The 15,659-nt window shown below is 42.4% G+C and overlaps 1 protein-coding gene across 1 annotated transcript in view; it reads left to right on the forward strand.

Annotated features, from left to right (window-relative positions):
* The first annotated feature begins 2,159 nt into the window (after nt 1-2,159).
* LOC119170777 (delta-1-Pyrroline-5-carboxylate dehydrogenase 1) overlaps nt 2,160-15,659 on the forward strand; it is a 36,677-nt gene continuing 23,177 nt past the window's right edge. The window contains exons 1-7 of the mRNA XM_037422038.2: nt 2,160-2,369; nt 6,851-7,049; nt 7,238-7,285; nt 7,892-8,047; nt 12,252-12,332; nt 12,777-12,851; nt 15,303-15,377. Of these exons, the coding sequence (XP_037277935.1) occupies nt 2,287-2,369; nt 6,851-7,049; nt 7,238-7,285; nt 7,892-8,047; nt 12,252-12,332; nt 12,777-12,851; nt 15,303-15,377 (717 nt within the window). The 5' untranslated portion in view covers nt 2,160-2,286. The remainder of the gene's footprint in view (nt 2,370-6,850; nt 7,050-7,237; nt 7,286-7,891; nt 8,048-12,251; nt 12,333-12,776; nt 12,852-15,302; nt 15,378-15,659) is intronic.

A 15,659-nucleotide genomic window follows, 5' to 3' on the forward strand; every position in this document is an offset into this window, starting at 1 on the left:
AGAGTGGGGCCACGATGTATTACGGCCGGGCCGAATCCGGGCGCCACTTTCCGAGAGCGACTCCCCGTGAGCAATCAAAGAGGAATGTCAAAAAGAATCTCCAACTTTACTGGTTTTGTCACTCGGTAGCGGGCTCTCACGGAAGCGGCACAGAAAAGAAGAAAGAGGGGAGAGAATGAAAGAGAATGGCGCATCGCGTTGTTGCCCTCAAACAAGAAAGGGTGTTGTGGGAGAGGGGCCTCAGGGGGGGGGGAGGGGGGCTACTCCGCTTTGCGCGCGAGTAACTTTCCATGGAAAATACATGCAGGTGCACGTTGCCGCGCACAGAGAGCAGGAGTGCGTGTGCACCACAGTGCCTTTATTTTTTTTTCGATGGTCGTTGTATATACAACTTGTTGCGGATAACACTTCGTCAAATTCTTAAACTTTCTTAAAAAAATAGAAAGCATTTTCCGAAGAATTACTTGTCAGGTGTTGAGGACCATCATAAAGTTACAAACAGCATTATTTAAAAAAACAACAACATAAGTGGTGCTCCTCACTGGTTTTTCAATTATTATACGTTCCGTACATACTGCAATCTATATTCGCCGGTGAATTTTCAAGGCTGCGCAGTCGTAGATATCAATTTATGTGCATCCACAGATAAATGCGGCAAGAGTGAACTGTTCTTCCAGTTATTTTTATACAAAGCAGTAGAGTTATTTATGTTCACCGAAGTTGAAAGATAACGGGAATGCCCATGTATGTCGTGGCACAATTGGGTAATGTGTATATCCCGAATTCGGAACATGGTCCTGAAGATTAGTTGTTCAAACGAATGTACTTAGCAAAGTCATAACTTTCAATTTGTCGATTGGAATGCGTGCCATAAAAAAGATGAATGTGATATTCATGAAATCTTGTTAACTTCTCATTAGCAGATTTTAAGCAACTATGGGTGTTCGACACATTTTTGTGCCTTTAAAGTAATGTTCCTATCTTTGTCGAAAATTCTTATCTCTCTGTGGATAAAGAATCGAAAATTTTCAAGAAGTGTGGAGATGGCTCGCTAGAAAAAGCGTAGTTGTAGGCCTTAATTGAGTTAAATTACTCTAAACTGCGGGTGTTCATTACATGCGCAAAATACCTGTATAAATATTGTATTTTCATTATAGCCTATTTTTTAATAATCCAGTTTATATGACGTACGATACGCGTATTACGATTTCAGCAGGTATCTTCGCAAGACGTGTCTGCTTTCGACAAATATTTTTAGTTACAGCAGTTTCGGCGCATTCCTTCCGAAAATGTGCAATGCGATTTCCGGCTAACCGCTGGTGCAGTAGCTGTGCATAAGATGCGTGACATTTTGGAAAAAATGAAAGAAAAGAATTCAGACTTCCCCACGTGAATTCATATGAAACTTCTGTATTTAAGCCATAGGAAATTGTGTCATGTTTGTGATTAGGGTTCATAGTTTACATATGGTCTGTGCAACAGGGTCAATTTATGAACGGTGAGCTGCCCGGAGATAATTAACGAGATCAGCTGTTTCAAATGTTCCCGCGCGCTTATTAGAATTTTTCGCAAGCATGGCAATCCAAGAAAACGGCTAAGTTTTCAGTAAAAAGAATAACGGTGCTCGTTAACCGTGAACTTCTATCTTGAGCAAGTTTACTAGTTTGCCGCAAAGACAGAAGACGATTTGTGTCACCAAAAGCGACATTCAATCACCAGAAGGCACCAATGCGTGCGCATAGCGACAGGCGCTGTGCGGTCACGGCACACGATTTTTCAAGTTATATGTGCAGATGGACGAAACAGCAATGTTACAATTAAGATTATGGTGCCTTTGGCGTAATACTGAAGTAAGGAATAATGTTACAGCTGATCCTCGAAAGCGTTAAACGCTTCATGAAGCTCCTCACCCCAACGCCGCGCGGATATAGTTCGTCAAAAAAGCGGAAGAACATAGCTGAGAATGACCTTGGCATGGAAAAATTCACGCAAGTTTTTGTAGCGGAGTTGATTCTGTTGCCACCACAACAAACGCTAACTATAAAATATTTAGCAATGTTGGCGTACATTGGACGCACGTGCTTCAATAACGACGTAATAGTTATCAACTTGCGGCACTACTTTTTTGAGCGCACGATAACCGTGAATGGAAACGGGGCCTGTTCTAAAAGCAGACGAATTCGTGCCGTCGCTCGTCCCGTTGCTGCAGCAGTCAGCTGTAGGCGTGATCCAGAGTGCTTCCGTGGTGGCTGCAACGCTGGCTCGCTCCCACCCATTCATTTAACGATGGCATCCACCGTTCTCCAGCGATGTCGGATCCACCGGCTTACAAAAACACACAAGCGGTTGCAACTGGCCTGTGCATCAAGGTGAGCTGGTTACGCTCCACTGGGTTAAAACAACGTGTGTTTCGGCCGAATATTGTATGCGTGTGCTTGCGGTTTCTCAGGCGGGTTTCTCAAAGCTGTGTCCACGTGGGACTTCGTGTTAACAGCGGAGGCTTCGCTGGTTGATCGAGTTTGTGTATCTGTCGGCTTGAGTGTGTGGTCGCCGCGTGGCTTTATGCGAGAACCCGGCCGGCGCCGAGCCATTCAGCCGCGTGATCGCAGCTCGTGTGTGGCTGCAATATATCTGGAGAATGCGTCGTCGAGTGCTCGTTGGATTGCGCAATGCCGGCAGTAATCTAATCGTGCATACCGCTGTGCCTCTCGCACAGCTGTCTCGTTGGCGCATTTTTCTCGCACTCTTGTATACATTTGCACGCTACTTCGGGACGTGGTGTCCTGCTATTTTAATCGTACTACAAGTCCGCGTGAATCGCTAATCTAGATCGTCGCCCTTCAATGTACGAGACGTAATAGTAGTCAGAGTGAATGTGACCAGACACGGCGCACGCAAATTTTTTCCTAACGAAATCGCTCGCCGTCCTTCACGACTGGATATATACATGTGTGGCGTGCCGACGAACAAATTCCTACTTTAACATCGAATATGAGCACATTGCGCTGCGGCGTTCGAAGCTAACTAGAAGGCGCCGTAAATCGTTGTATGTGATCGCACTGCGAAAAAAAAAAAAAGTATGATGCAACACGTGTAAAAGCCAACAAGTGGCTTATATATCTCGTGTGGCGAGCATCCGAAACTGAAACTGCCATCAGTCCAGACGCCGAAGCACCATCAGTATATGGGTGACCAATAATCACTAGCTCTATAGTAATGTAACATTAGAGGTGTTATTTCAAGTACATTGACAGCGCACGGACCTCTAGCATATCGCCTTCATCGAAATGCGGCAAACATCGAACCCGCGACCATCGGGCCAGCAGCCGACCACAGTAACCGCCACACAAACTCTGCACTACAATGTGAATCCGTCTGCAGACTCTTCTCAACATACTGCATGATCACAACGGCAGTGCATCGTGTTTCTTGCTTGCAGAGCAGTGAGTTATGGCAAAATAACTGTAAATCGATGCCTATAAGGACGAAATGTATCATTCCGCTAGAACTGCCACTTGGTGTACCCTTAGTTTTGCATCGTGTATACTGTTTATGGTAATATATTTTTGGGTAGGTCTCACATATAGGAAAAAAAAAATTCAATGCTATGTGGCTTTTTTCAGTCCATCAGCAAAAATATTTCATTCATTCATTTACAAAACTTGGACTGCTGCCTGATCTTTTCAGTCACTGTTAGGCTGAGTCTTAAGGTGTCATTGTGGGCTCTCGGGACAGCCCATTGTGCTCAGATTTGGGTGCAGGTTAAAGCACCCCAGGTAGTCGAAATTTCCGGAGTCCTCCACTACGGCGTCTTTTATAATCATATAGTGGTTTTGGGACGTTAAACCCCACATATCAATCAATGGACAGCCCATACTTGATCTAGATATGACAAGCTCAATATTTCAATCCTGATACGAAGAGCTTTTGCCAGCGAAGCCATTATTTTTACGGGGTTAGCAAGAGCCACAGTGCAACTTCCCAGCGTGTGTCTGATTTCAGTGATGATATTTTACATGTTACATTCTTTCCTAATTTCACTTTTGGATTGAATATCATTTACGAAGTGTGGTGTGGAGTACATCTTGGTATGCAATAAGCATAGTGTGACTGTCTGTGCCTTGTTCAACTGTAAGTGTAGCCGTAGGAATTTACGATACTCCAAGTAGTGGTAATCGGAGACCTCGATGTAAGCCTCTAAATTATCTATATGATCTCTGAGAGGGTAATAGGTGTTGGTTTGGTCGTTTACTGGAGCTGAATGCAAGCAGGTCGTCGGGCCAGGTTGTTCGTTATGTCGTTTTGGTTGACCTGAGTCTCGTCGACCTGTCCCATGTGTGCAGGAAAGCATCAGATTTCAATTTTGAGATAGTTTCGACGCTGTTGATAACTTTAGCAGAAGTCCCAGTTCGTACCTGCTACTTTGGAATCGCTATTAATGCGAGACCATTTTTGGTCCTTGATAGCTAGAGCAAATGCAGATTGCTCCACCACTGTTGTCGGACGGTGTAGCGTCCCATACCTCACCCTGGCTTTCGACCACTACGGTCTTTGCCTTCGACCCAGGCGTCTTCTATGAGGCTGCCTGCTGTCCTAGCTGCTCAGTTTGAAGTTTTATTCACATGAAATAAGTACATTTTGTTTGCAAACACTGTATGACCCCTTAGCCCAAGGCTAATATTGGGGTCATTTACAGATATATAACTACAGAAATACTCATTAATAAAAGAAGAAAGAGCAGATAGAATGCATACACGTACACATCTATATATAGATACACGTCTATTTACACATACACATATACACACACTTATATACATATATACACATACATACATATATACACACATATTTAACAGACAAGAATATATGGTGTAGAACAACAAAAGAATATGTCATGTATGACTAGATGTGGTTAGCATATGAAAATTGAGAGAGAAGAGAAAGAAAACAATAGAATCGATATGAGTGTATCCACAGGCTGTGTACGTGACGCAAGTGTCTCTACAAATGACTTTTGCGGTTGATACTTTTTAACCAGTGTGAAATGTTCTTGCTCTGCTTTCCCTCAATTGGTACGCCATTGCATATTTTTGCACCAATAAATTTTACTGATCTCTGACCATATAGGTTTCGTGCCAACGATACTTTCTTTCAATAAGCTGTAGCAATAAAGCTGTGTGCATGATTCTTGGGAGGGGGTGGTTCTGATCACGTTGAGTCTCAAGTTGTGCACTCGGCTCTACCTTAGCCTTCTTTGGGTTTCTCAATCTGGTGGGGTCTGTCTCTATTACATTGAGAATAATGCTGGCCACCCGTGTTTTTGTCAGTCTTTCCTTCTGTGCCATCTGTTGCATTTCGGCCAACTTTTCTATTTTGTTGTATGTGCCTAGTCTCGTGAGCTTTCCTTTCGAGGGGCTGCTGGGTATAGCTAGGGTAGCCTTGACGAGCTTTCATATAATAGTGTTGAGCATGTTCAGCTCGGCCTGCACCCATTTGAGTAGATCTGCCACAAAGGTGAAGTGAGAGACAGCGAAGGCTTGTACTAATCGTTTTGCTGAGTAACCTGAGGACCTCGTCCATTTTGCTGAAAACTTGTTGAATGTTATTGAGGTTAGTACTTTCCCACTTCTATGTGGAAGTCTAAAACTGTAATCTTTTTTACTCGCTTGGTTACAGATCTGTTGTGACAGCGCAAAATAATTTTAGCTTCCTCCCCGGGGACACAGCCCATGTATCTTCCACCCCTGCCTCGATGTTTTTGGACCAACAGCACCAAATTTGTCTCCAAGCAATTTTGTGCCATTTCACTAAGTGTGCTTTCCACAGCTGCATCACTATTTTGATGCCGCTTAATTTCACAGAAATGTCGCACTCTTGTTTTCCTCATCAAAGCGTCGTTTGCTGCCGGTTGTAATCAGTAGCACTTTGCATTCCTATAAGCTAACGCTGTAGCCTGAATGCAGCGCTGTATCAATATCGGCAGTGTTGCAATTACAAAATTTGTTTGGCAATGCAGAATTGTGGAATTGAATGTCCAAATTCATGAAAATACCTAAATATTCATAAGAATGCAGTTTGTCTGCCATCTCCCTTCATTTATGCTACAATTCAATGTCATCAGTGTCACGCCTAGCTGAGTAGTCAATATGAAGGGCTCCAGAAATTAAGTGCAATAGTTTAAACTATTGCACTTAGACAACCATTTTAAACTATTGCACTTAGACAACCAGTTTTGTGTCACTGCATATCAGGCCACTTACAATGAAGATGGCGCTGGTCCATACTTGTTGTCCATGTTATGCCAGTTTGACATAGCTGATGATGGTGGAAGCAAAAGTGTGGGCAATATTTAGCTTTATAAATTGACATTTTTTTGTTCCATGAGGACTACAGTGAAGAGGAGAAGGCAGAGGGAAAGAGCATAGCTGTCCTTGATGAAATCCTTGTCAAATACTTTATGTGCACGTAAGGAAAGCATGAATTGAATTTGCAGTGAGTTTTAGGCTACCTAGAAATGGTGTGATGCCTGCTACAAACTGTAACAATCTTGTTGAAGCTTATTTAAAATTGTTTGTATATGCCAAAAGTTGTTTCATTAGTTAGCTTTGCGTATCTTCTCATGAATTTGCTCTTTAGCACACACGGCCAGGTTGGTTTGTGCATATTTAGAAAGTAATCAAATGGTGAAATGACCGATTATTGTGAAAGTGGCAACCCACAGCTGAGTCTTCGCTATAGCATATTGTTTTTCAGACTGTCCGATTCGTTCTGAAACTTCCATGCGGTGATTTATTCACCAATGCTGCAGCTCACTTGAAAGGAAATCCCAATTTTTGCACCCATACAGGGTGCGCTGTCTGACGTTTTCCCAACATGTCGATGAATTCAACGTGGTCAACGAACCCATGCTGACCTATCTGCCAGGAAGCAAAGAGCGACAGGCATTGCAGGATGCTTTGAACGAGCTCAAGGACACGTGCACCGAAGTGCCCATCGTAGTTGGTGGCAAGGAGATCAGGACCTCAGAAGCACGTTACCACACTGCGGTATGTTGAACTGACCTGTCGATCTTGTTGTGTCACTCCTTTCAAGTATTCAACAGTTCTAGCCTGTATGTGTGTTTCTTGCCCCTTTCAAAATGTGGTAGGCTTCTGTTAATTTTATCCTGATGGGATGAATGGCATCATTTTGTTTTTGAACTGCAGAGCCTGATACCACTTTCTTTTCTTTTCAGCCTTTTGATCATTCAAAAAAGGTGGCAAAGTACTACTGGGCATCAAAGGTAAAGCCCCTTCAAAGTCATGTTTAATAATTAGTATTACGTATGACTACGAATGACAGTTTGTAGCCACTGTCAGACTTATCTCTATCTTCAATGAACCTGCTGTTCTCCTATTTGGCTGATGCACAGCTTTAGTCATCAGCTACATTTACATGCATGTCATATGCTTGTGCCCAGACATAGTCATTGCTCTATTTTTGATCATTTTTTTATGATCTATTGATACTTGCATCGCTTTTCGTACTTGACTTTATTAAATAACGCATTCATACCAACAAATTTTCCTGATGCAATACCTTTTACAGCCAGTTATTAGAGCCAATCATTGACTTACAAATTTTACAAACCTGCAGTTTCATGAAGCAAGCATATGAGCATGTAGAATAACATCTTTGTGTGTTCACACAGAGATATTGTGTCTTCAGTTTGCATAGTCTATTGATTCTTTAAGCTTGTGTAAATATCACTCACAAAGATGTACTGTTGCCGGGCGATTTCGTTGTTGCTATTTGCGTGTTGAACTTACTTCATCACCATATTTTCTTTTTCTCGTGGTTTGGGACATAAAACCTTAGATATTATTGTCTGCATTGAACCCATTTGCAGGAGACGATCCAAGATGCAATCGGCGTTAGCCTCAAGGCCCGCGAGGAGTGGGAGGCCAAACCACTCAACGACAAGGTCAAGCTCTTTCTCCGCGCAGCGGACCTTGTTGGCAACAAGTACCGGTACAAGCTGAACGCTGCCACCATGTTGGGACAGGTGTGTGCAGACGTATTAGTTTTGTCGCATTCAGCTCATTACGCTCTCGAAGAACCACTAATACGTGGAAAGTGGGAAACACAAGTAGCTTACTAATAACTGAACGGCTTGACCCTGAAAAAATGTCTTAGCACTCCTTCTTTGTCTTTCACCGAGAAAAATAAAAAAAATTTGCAGAACAGTGGTGACTTGCATAGATAAAGTTTGCACAGTGGTGTAGCTACACTACATTTGTGCATGCTCTTTACGGACTTAAAAGGATTATATTTTTGCTGCAAAGCTACCTTGGTGTCATGCCTCCACTTTCTGCCTCGTGGGACCCATTTCTATGTTTTAGTGGCTTTGTTTGAGTGTAGCCGTGTGACCATTTGGCCAACGAGCAACTTTCGTGAGCTTTGGGCTCAGTTTAATTGCTGAAATGGTGGTTACTTGTACCACAAGTTATTCTAGTGCTAAATATGTTCAGGAACTTGCATTCGCAAAAGTCATATTTGCCAGCTTTTGCAGCCTTATCTTAAGTAGAATTCCAAATTGCTGGGCGTTCTTTCTGATGTTTATATTGACGTGAGTAAATGGATAATGTCGAATAAGATTTCTGTTGATAAAATATTCAACTAAACTTATATACCCAGGGAATTAAAAGTGACACGCAAAGTTGTTTTGGAGTGAAATTTTCAGAACATGAAGAATTCGTTTGTTTTGTTCATTTGTTTTTGATTTGTTTTTCATAACACAGCCACTATGAGCAGTGGCTGTGTTACGAAATGCAGGGACGCTACACATTTAGTAATAAGTGCTAGTGTGTGGAAAAAAAAAATTGAGACAGTCCACTCTTCTTCAAGGATATCCACTAAAAGGTGCATGAAATAAAATTAAGAGGTATTGCAGGAATACCACATACCTCAATTTAGTACGAATCAGAAAAAAATTTCTACTTGACCAATTTTTTTGTATGCGAGTTGCAGTTGACAAAGCACAGTAGAAGCTCGTTGTAGGATTTCACGGCACTAGAAAAGAACTAAAGCTGTGCGAGTAGCGAAATTTTTTGTATGAAGCGAACTCGAATATTTAAGTGTGAGTGCGAAGTGTCTAGAATATTTCTCAAATATTTTTCCAATACTTCAAAGCAAAATCTCAGAAGAAAAAAAATTGGCAAATCCCCCCGTACAGTGGGAATCGATGATATGCGAAGCACAAATGAGGAAGGTTGATAGGTCACTTCAAAATCAGCACAACGTTACGATATGGAGGTAAGTTATGCCATACATGACTTCCATGTCCTGATTATCATGTTTGGATGTTTCAGTTACCTTTGTCATCTATTATGTAAACTGATACCAACTTTGGTATATATAAATCTAGCGAAACAACCGCGAGCGTGCTATGAGCATAGCATGTAGTCATGTTTTACATGACATCTATTTCACGGTTATCATGTTTGGACGTCTCATTTACAATCGTCATCCATCACATCACGTACAACGAAATTTGGTATATGTGGAACTATTGAAACGGCTGCAAGAACGCTATGAGCGTAGCATGTAGCCATGTTTTACACGAAACGCATATTATGATTACCAGGTTTGGACGTGTCATTTACCTTCGTCGTCTATTCACTTCCCGTGATACCAAATTTGGTACATGTGGAGCTAGCGAAACGGCAGCGAGTGCATCATGAAGGGCCCAATATACTTCGACGCAACGTAGACGCGCGGGCAGGCTGGGCGCAGCGACGCCACGTTAGCGAAACGCGACCGGCGCGACCAGGGTTCGTCGGCGCAGTGTGGCAGCAACCGGCGTGATATGCGACATGCTGCATTTCGCACCGACGACGTTACTTAGATAACATCGCGTCTGCCTCTCTCCGTGACTGAGGGACGCCGTGTGCGCTCAAACGCGCATGCGTCAAAGCAATGCAGTGCACGCCTGCGAGTATATGGCAGGCAGATCCATAATGGAGGTCAGTGGGCAGATCCACTGATCTCTACAAGGGGGATATCGGTGTTTGGCGTAGCATTGCCGGCGTGGTGCAACGAAAGGAACGCCGACATGCACGCCCACCGGGTCACTCAGAAGTGTATAGGCGCCTTGAGTTTGGCATGTAGTCATGTTCTTACTTGACACGCATCTCATCATTATCGTGTTTGCCCCAGTCACATACCTTCATCATCAATTCATGTGATGTAATACCAAATTTGGCATATGTAAAGCCAGCAAATCGGCCACGAACACATCACCAGTGTGGCACGTAGTCATTCATGTTGTTATATGACATGCATGTTAAAATCATCATGTTTCGACATGTCATTTACCTATGTCATCCATTTAGGTCCCGTAATACCGAATTTGGTACGTGTGAAGCTGGCGAAATGGCCGCGAGCGCATCATGAGCGTGGCATGTAGTCATGTTGTTACATGACATGCATCTCATGATTATCATGTTTGCACCAGTCACATACGTTCGTCATCCCTTCATGTCCTGTCACACCAAATTTGGTATACGCAAAGCGAAACGGCTGCGAGCACATCATGACTGTGGCATATATCATGTTGTAACATGACACGCATACCATGATTTTCATGTTAGGGTCTGTTGCATGTGTTCGCCATGCAGTCATGTGATATTATACCAGTTTTGCAACATGTAATGTGAATAAAATCACTGCAAGAGCAGCAAGATCACGAAATGTATTTCATGACATTCATGACTACATGTAAAGATTTTCATGTTATGACTAGCCAGTTATGTTCATTATACAGTCACGTTATGTCACACCAAGTTTGGTATTGATGCCATTATACAAACGGCCAGGACAGCTAAAAGTCGTAAGCAGCTAGGGAGGCAGGCAGGTAGGCGCAGGCAGGGCAGGGCATGTCTGTCTGTCTGTCTGTCGCCGAAGTTTGCCAAGAAATGCTTCGCAATTATAAAGTTGGAGAGCATTCCTTAGCATAGTCATATGAGATAGCAACATGAAATTGTTTCTTTTTGCTAGGTTGAAGAAGTGCTGGCGGAGTAGTGTTTCATAGCCATATTGTTAAGAATGTGGCAAGGTGGAGTTCCAATTCTATTTACATACCCGAGTTCGTGCGACCGAAGCGTTGTCTCCAACACTAGGACGTCAAGGGCACAACTTTTATTTTCTTAGTCTCTCTTGATCCTTCAACTTCTGTGAAAGCAGAACTTATATGGCACACAAGGGTGTGCTGTCGTCAACTCAAAGGTTTCAAATCTGCCTTGTAAATGTCAATATATAAGAACACCTGAAATTGTGGTTCCTAAAAATTTTCTGCGTTTGATTTCTCGAACTTCCTGCTTAAATTTCGGGTTCACAAAGGTATTAATTGAGCCCCGAGGTCTGCCGCATTTGTCATCTCCGCGTTATAGCCTGCATTTTCTTGGGTCAATACATTTGTGACCGTAGCAGAGCCTGAAAGACAGCTTTGCCGCAATACAAGATGTGATGGGATGAAGCATGTTAAAAATATGAAGAGTTCATCCCAATTGGACGTTCATTGTATCTGTCTTCAGGAAGCTTGAACAGTAAATTTCCGGTGTGAGTCTAATCTACTGTGAGTCTAATCTACTGTTTCTATAATTAGCCTAAAATGTCATAGTATGATAATACCGTGCTCACGCCACTCCTATCGACATCATTAGTTTTTCCCTATTTTTCTAATGTGCTGGTGGCAGTGATTGGTTTTTCCTTGTGCCTATTCAAGCTTTGAGACTTTTGAATAAGTTTTGTAAACGTTCTAGCACAACTTAGAAGGCCTCTGAAATACCAGTGCCTGATGCTATCTGTGCATATTGCCAGGGACTGCCATGGTGGTGTAACAGTTGTGGTGCTTGGCTGCTGACACGAAGGTCGTGCAATCAAATCCTGGGCATGGTGACTCTATTTTTGGTGGAGGTAAAAACACATGAGGCCCCTGTACTTGAAATTTGATTGTGCATTGAGGAACCTGAGGTGGTCGAAATTCGTGGAGCCCTCCACTACAGCATTCCTCACATTTGTATCATAGTTTTAGGGCGTAAAATCCTAGATATTGTTATTACTAATATGTGCTGCTTTGGAAAGGCCCTGCGTGACTTTTGTGTTCGCGATCCCTTTAAGCATCAATGATGGCAAGTTTTCTGAAAGTTGGGGTTCTGTTTGCAATGCCAGATTGTCATCTTTCCTTTCTGTTGCTCTTGACCTTTCAGGGAAAGACTGTTTTCCAGGCTGAGATTGACTCTGCAGCAGAACTCGCAGATTTCCTGAGGTTCAATGCCTACTTTGCCAAAGTGAGTTTTCCATTTCCATCAATAATTAACTTTACAGTATTGTAAGGTATCTGCTTCTGCTAAGCTTGAGTGAGCTGAGGGGCATGTGGAAAAAGTGTAAGTAAGTTATTGTAATCATGTGTGCTTTTAGTGATTTTCTGATTTCAGTAACATTTCGTAATTACTACAGGGAACATGGGCTCTGAAATTGGGCTTTGCTCGAGTTTCAGCAGTGGTGTTGTGCTTACAGTGCCAACATACTTCACTAGATAGGCAGTGCAGCTACTTCAAAACATAATAACCAAGATTTGCAGGTTTTTTAGACTTTTGTAATGAGGTGTAGACTCTATTGTTTCTGTTTTTGAACTCCTGAAGCTGTACTGTCCATGTGTGAACTTGAATCTTGCATGTCCTACTTGTGTTATCCTTTTCATGGTTCATTGCTTTTTGTCCGACACTCTGCAGGAGCTCACTAAGTACCAGCCCATCTCTACTGACCCCAAAGTCACCGTGAACCACTATCGGCAACGGGGGCTTGAGGTGAGGAGATGCGCATAATGTTTCGCTGCCACATTTTTCTTTGTCTCGTACACCTCACCAGCTTCATATTCTCGCAGCTCTCAACAAGCTTTTGCTGGAAAGTGAACAAGACAAGAGACTGTGAAGAGTCTGGCAATTCATGTTTTTCATCCGCAACTTCATAATCTCTATTTCATCCTATCGTTAAGCAGCACCTTCTCTTTTCCTCACTCTTTAGAGGGGTCCTGCAACATTTTTTCAGCGTGGTAAGAAAATGCTGCCAATCATTAGTTGAGGCTCCTGGTAGCACGTGAGCCAAGCATTAGAGCGCAGCACGTTGCCTGAAATCATGAGAGTCAACTAAAAATTGCTCACTTGTCTCTCGACAAATGATGCCATAAATCCGGAGGGCTGTGCCGAAACAAAAAGCACACGGCCATTGGCTGATTTGAGCACTACAAGCTGCGTAGTTAACACAGCCAGTGTGGTACAACGTAGTGGACCTGCGTGCACTCACGCTCACATTGAAAGCAAGCCTCATGGTAGAAAAAAAGAAAGAGAAAGAATAAAGTGTTCAAGGTCATGATGCACACTGAAGAATAGATACAACTACTTAGCCCCCTTGTCACGGCCCTGTCTATGTAGCTTTTAGCACGTTCGCTGGTAAAAATAGAAAGAGAAAATGGTGAAAGCATGTAATAAGTTTCTGAAACTCCACTTGTATTTGACAGATAAAAACTCTTGTGTTAGTCGATTCATGAAACAATTAACTATTTTGATGAAGCAACTCGATGATTACTTTGAAAAGTGTGGCAGAGATCCTTTAAACAACTTCTGCAAATCTGAGTAACATACCAGAGCATTGATTCAGGTTGACATTTTAGCTTTCAGACCATTATGCATCTCACCTTCACCTGCAGGTTTGGCAAATTTTTAGGTGTGTACCATGAATTGAAGAGTCTTGCAGGGCCAGAATATATTTATGAAAGACCACAGCTAGTAATGAATATTGGTAGGTAAGAACAGCTCATCATTCCTCATACCTATGCATCATATTTTAGTGCTAAAGATACCAAATAAGTGTAAAGGATGCCTGAATGTAATGTTCAAACTTGGACAACTTGGAACAAATTTTGAAGTCCAGGCCACTCTGTTGCAAACATCTGTGTCGAATCTTTACCAGACAGAGAACAGAATGTATAACGTTCTTCCTGAGCATCTATTCAAGTGATTCAAGTGCTCATAGCAACCTAAATGTGGAATAACTGTTGAATAATATATGTCTATATTGGGCACCAAAGAGGCACGTTTGCATCAAGTGGAAGAATGTGGTAAGAGTCGGGTGCCCTGCTGTGGCATTTGCCCCCATTTAGAGGCCCCCTAAAGCACCTCTGATAACTTTTTAACATTTCAAATAAACACATGCATCGTGTTCAGGAATGTCATCACTGTTGGCAATTCCAAAAGCAGCAGCGCTACAAGCAGCAGACACCCGACAAATTTTAAGAAATAGCCCCTTGTCCTCTTCGAGCCTGTCGGCAATCCTCAGCTTAGCAGCACCAGCCGTGTTGTCGACATGTGGAGTGCTCGTCATTCAAAATAGTACATGTTGTCCGCTAGCAGGAACGCACTCCTGTTGCTCTTCCTCGTCGCTCTGCGAGGAGGAGCACTCGGTTTGGAGTACAGACAAGCTCACAAATGGAACTTAGCAAAGGAAAAGGCAGAACAAGCTAGGGCCTTTTTTGTGTATCATTAAATGCGTGTAGCTATGCTATTGCAGCACTGTTTTGAAAATTTCTTACGGCTATATGTTCATTGTAGGCTTGTGGAGAACTGTAAGCCCACAACTAAATCTGGACTTCTGCATTTTTTAGGGGCCCTTTAAAGAGACACCGAAGGCAAATAATTAGTTGACATTGATTGTAGAAATAGCAGTGTGCTGCTTTTGTGCCAAGAAAATTCGTATGTTAGTTTGAATTAAGTGGATTTTAATTTCATCGAAAGAATAGCAGGCAAGCCAAAAGCTTGAATTGTGTTGAATTAAGCAAGAGTACAAAATATCAAGGCATGAATTATTGTGAGTGTACTGTAAGGCATGAATTATTGTGAGTGTACTGTATTAGAGAGCCATTTTATTGAAACTCTGTTAAGTAATATTTTTATATTTGTGGTTTCTTTGTTTTTGTTTGTACTCATTGGGTTTTATTGTATTGAAATCTGGCATTAATGTTGAAAAAACTCCTCTCTCATCCTCATGTGCAGTCCCCACTAAGGTCTTTAGGCCATTGAAATCAATAAGTCCTGAAAGAACTTAAGTTGTTTGCACTAAAATCCGGGGTGTGGCAAGAATGGAGGCCTAAGGCACCATCTGAGATTGGAAATTTAAACATTGGTGGTCATTGGCTGGTACAGGTGCCAGTAGCGCCCGCAGGGTCTTAGTGAAATAGTCTGGCTTGTGCTGCTTGTTTTCAGGGTTTTACAACAGCTATTTCTCCTTTCAACTTCTCAGCCATTGGAGGCAACCTGGCATCAGCACCAACGTTAATGGTAGGAACTTCCTGTTGATTTTGCTTGTTATGGTTTGTCATTAATGGTTGACCGTCTACCCTATGCTTAATTTGCAAAGGGTCTGTAAATAACACCCATTCAGCTATGGGTGTTGGCACATCGGAAAAGTTATGCATGATTTGCTTGTGTCTAGTCTAAGCAGTTGTGTGATTCAAGCCGTTTTACTAATATAATAGAATGTGTCAAGAATGCTGTACTTAGTACATTGCACATCAACTTCGGTCTTGCTGTCAACTCCGCCATCTTGTTTGATATGATTGG

The sequence above is a fragment of the Rhipicephalus microplus genome, chromosome 3 (genome assembly GCF_043290135.1).
Source record: "Rhipicephalus microplus isolate Deutch F79 chromosome 3, USDA_Rmic, whole genome shotgun sequence".
NCBI lineage: Eukaryota > Metazoa > Arthropoda > Arachnida > Ixodida > Ixodidae > Rhipicephalus > Rhipicephalus microplus.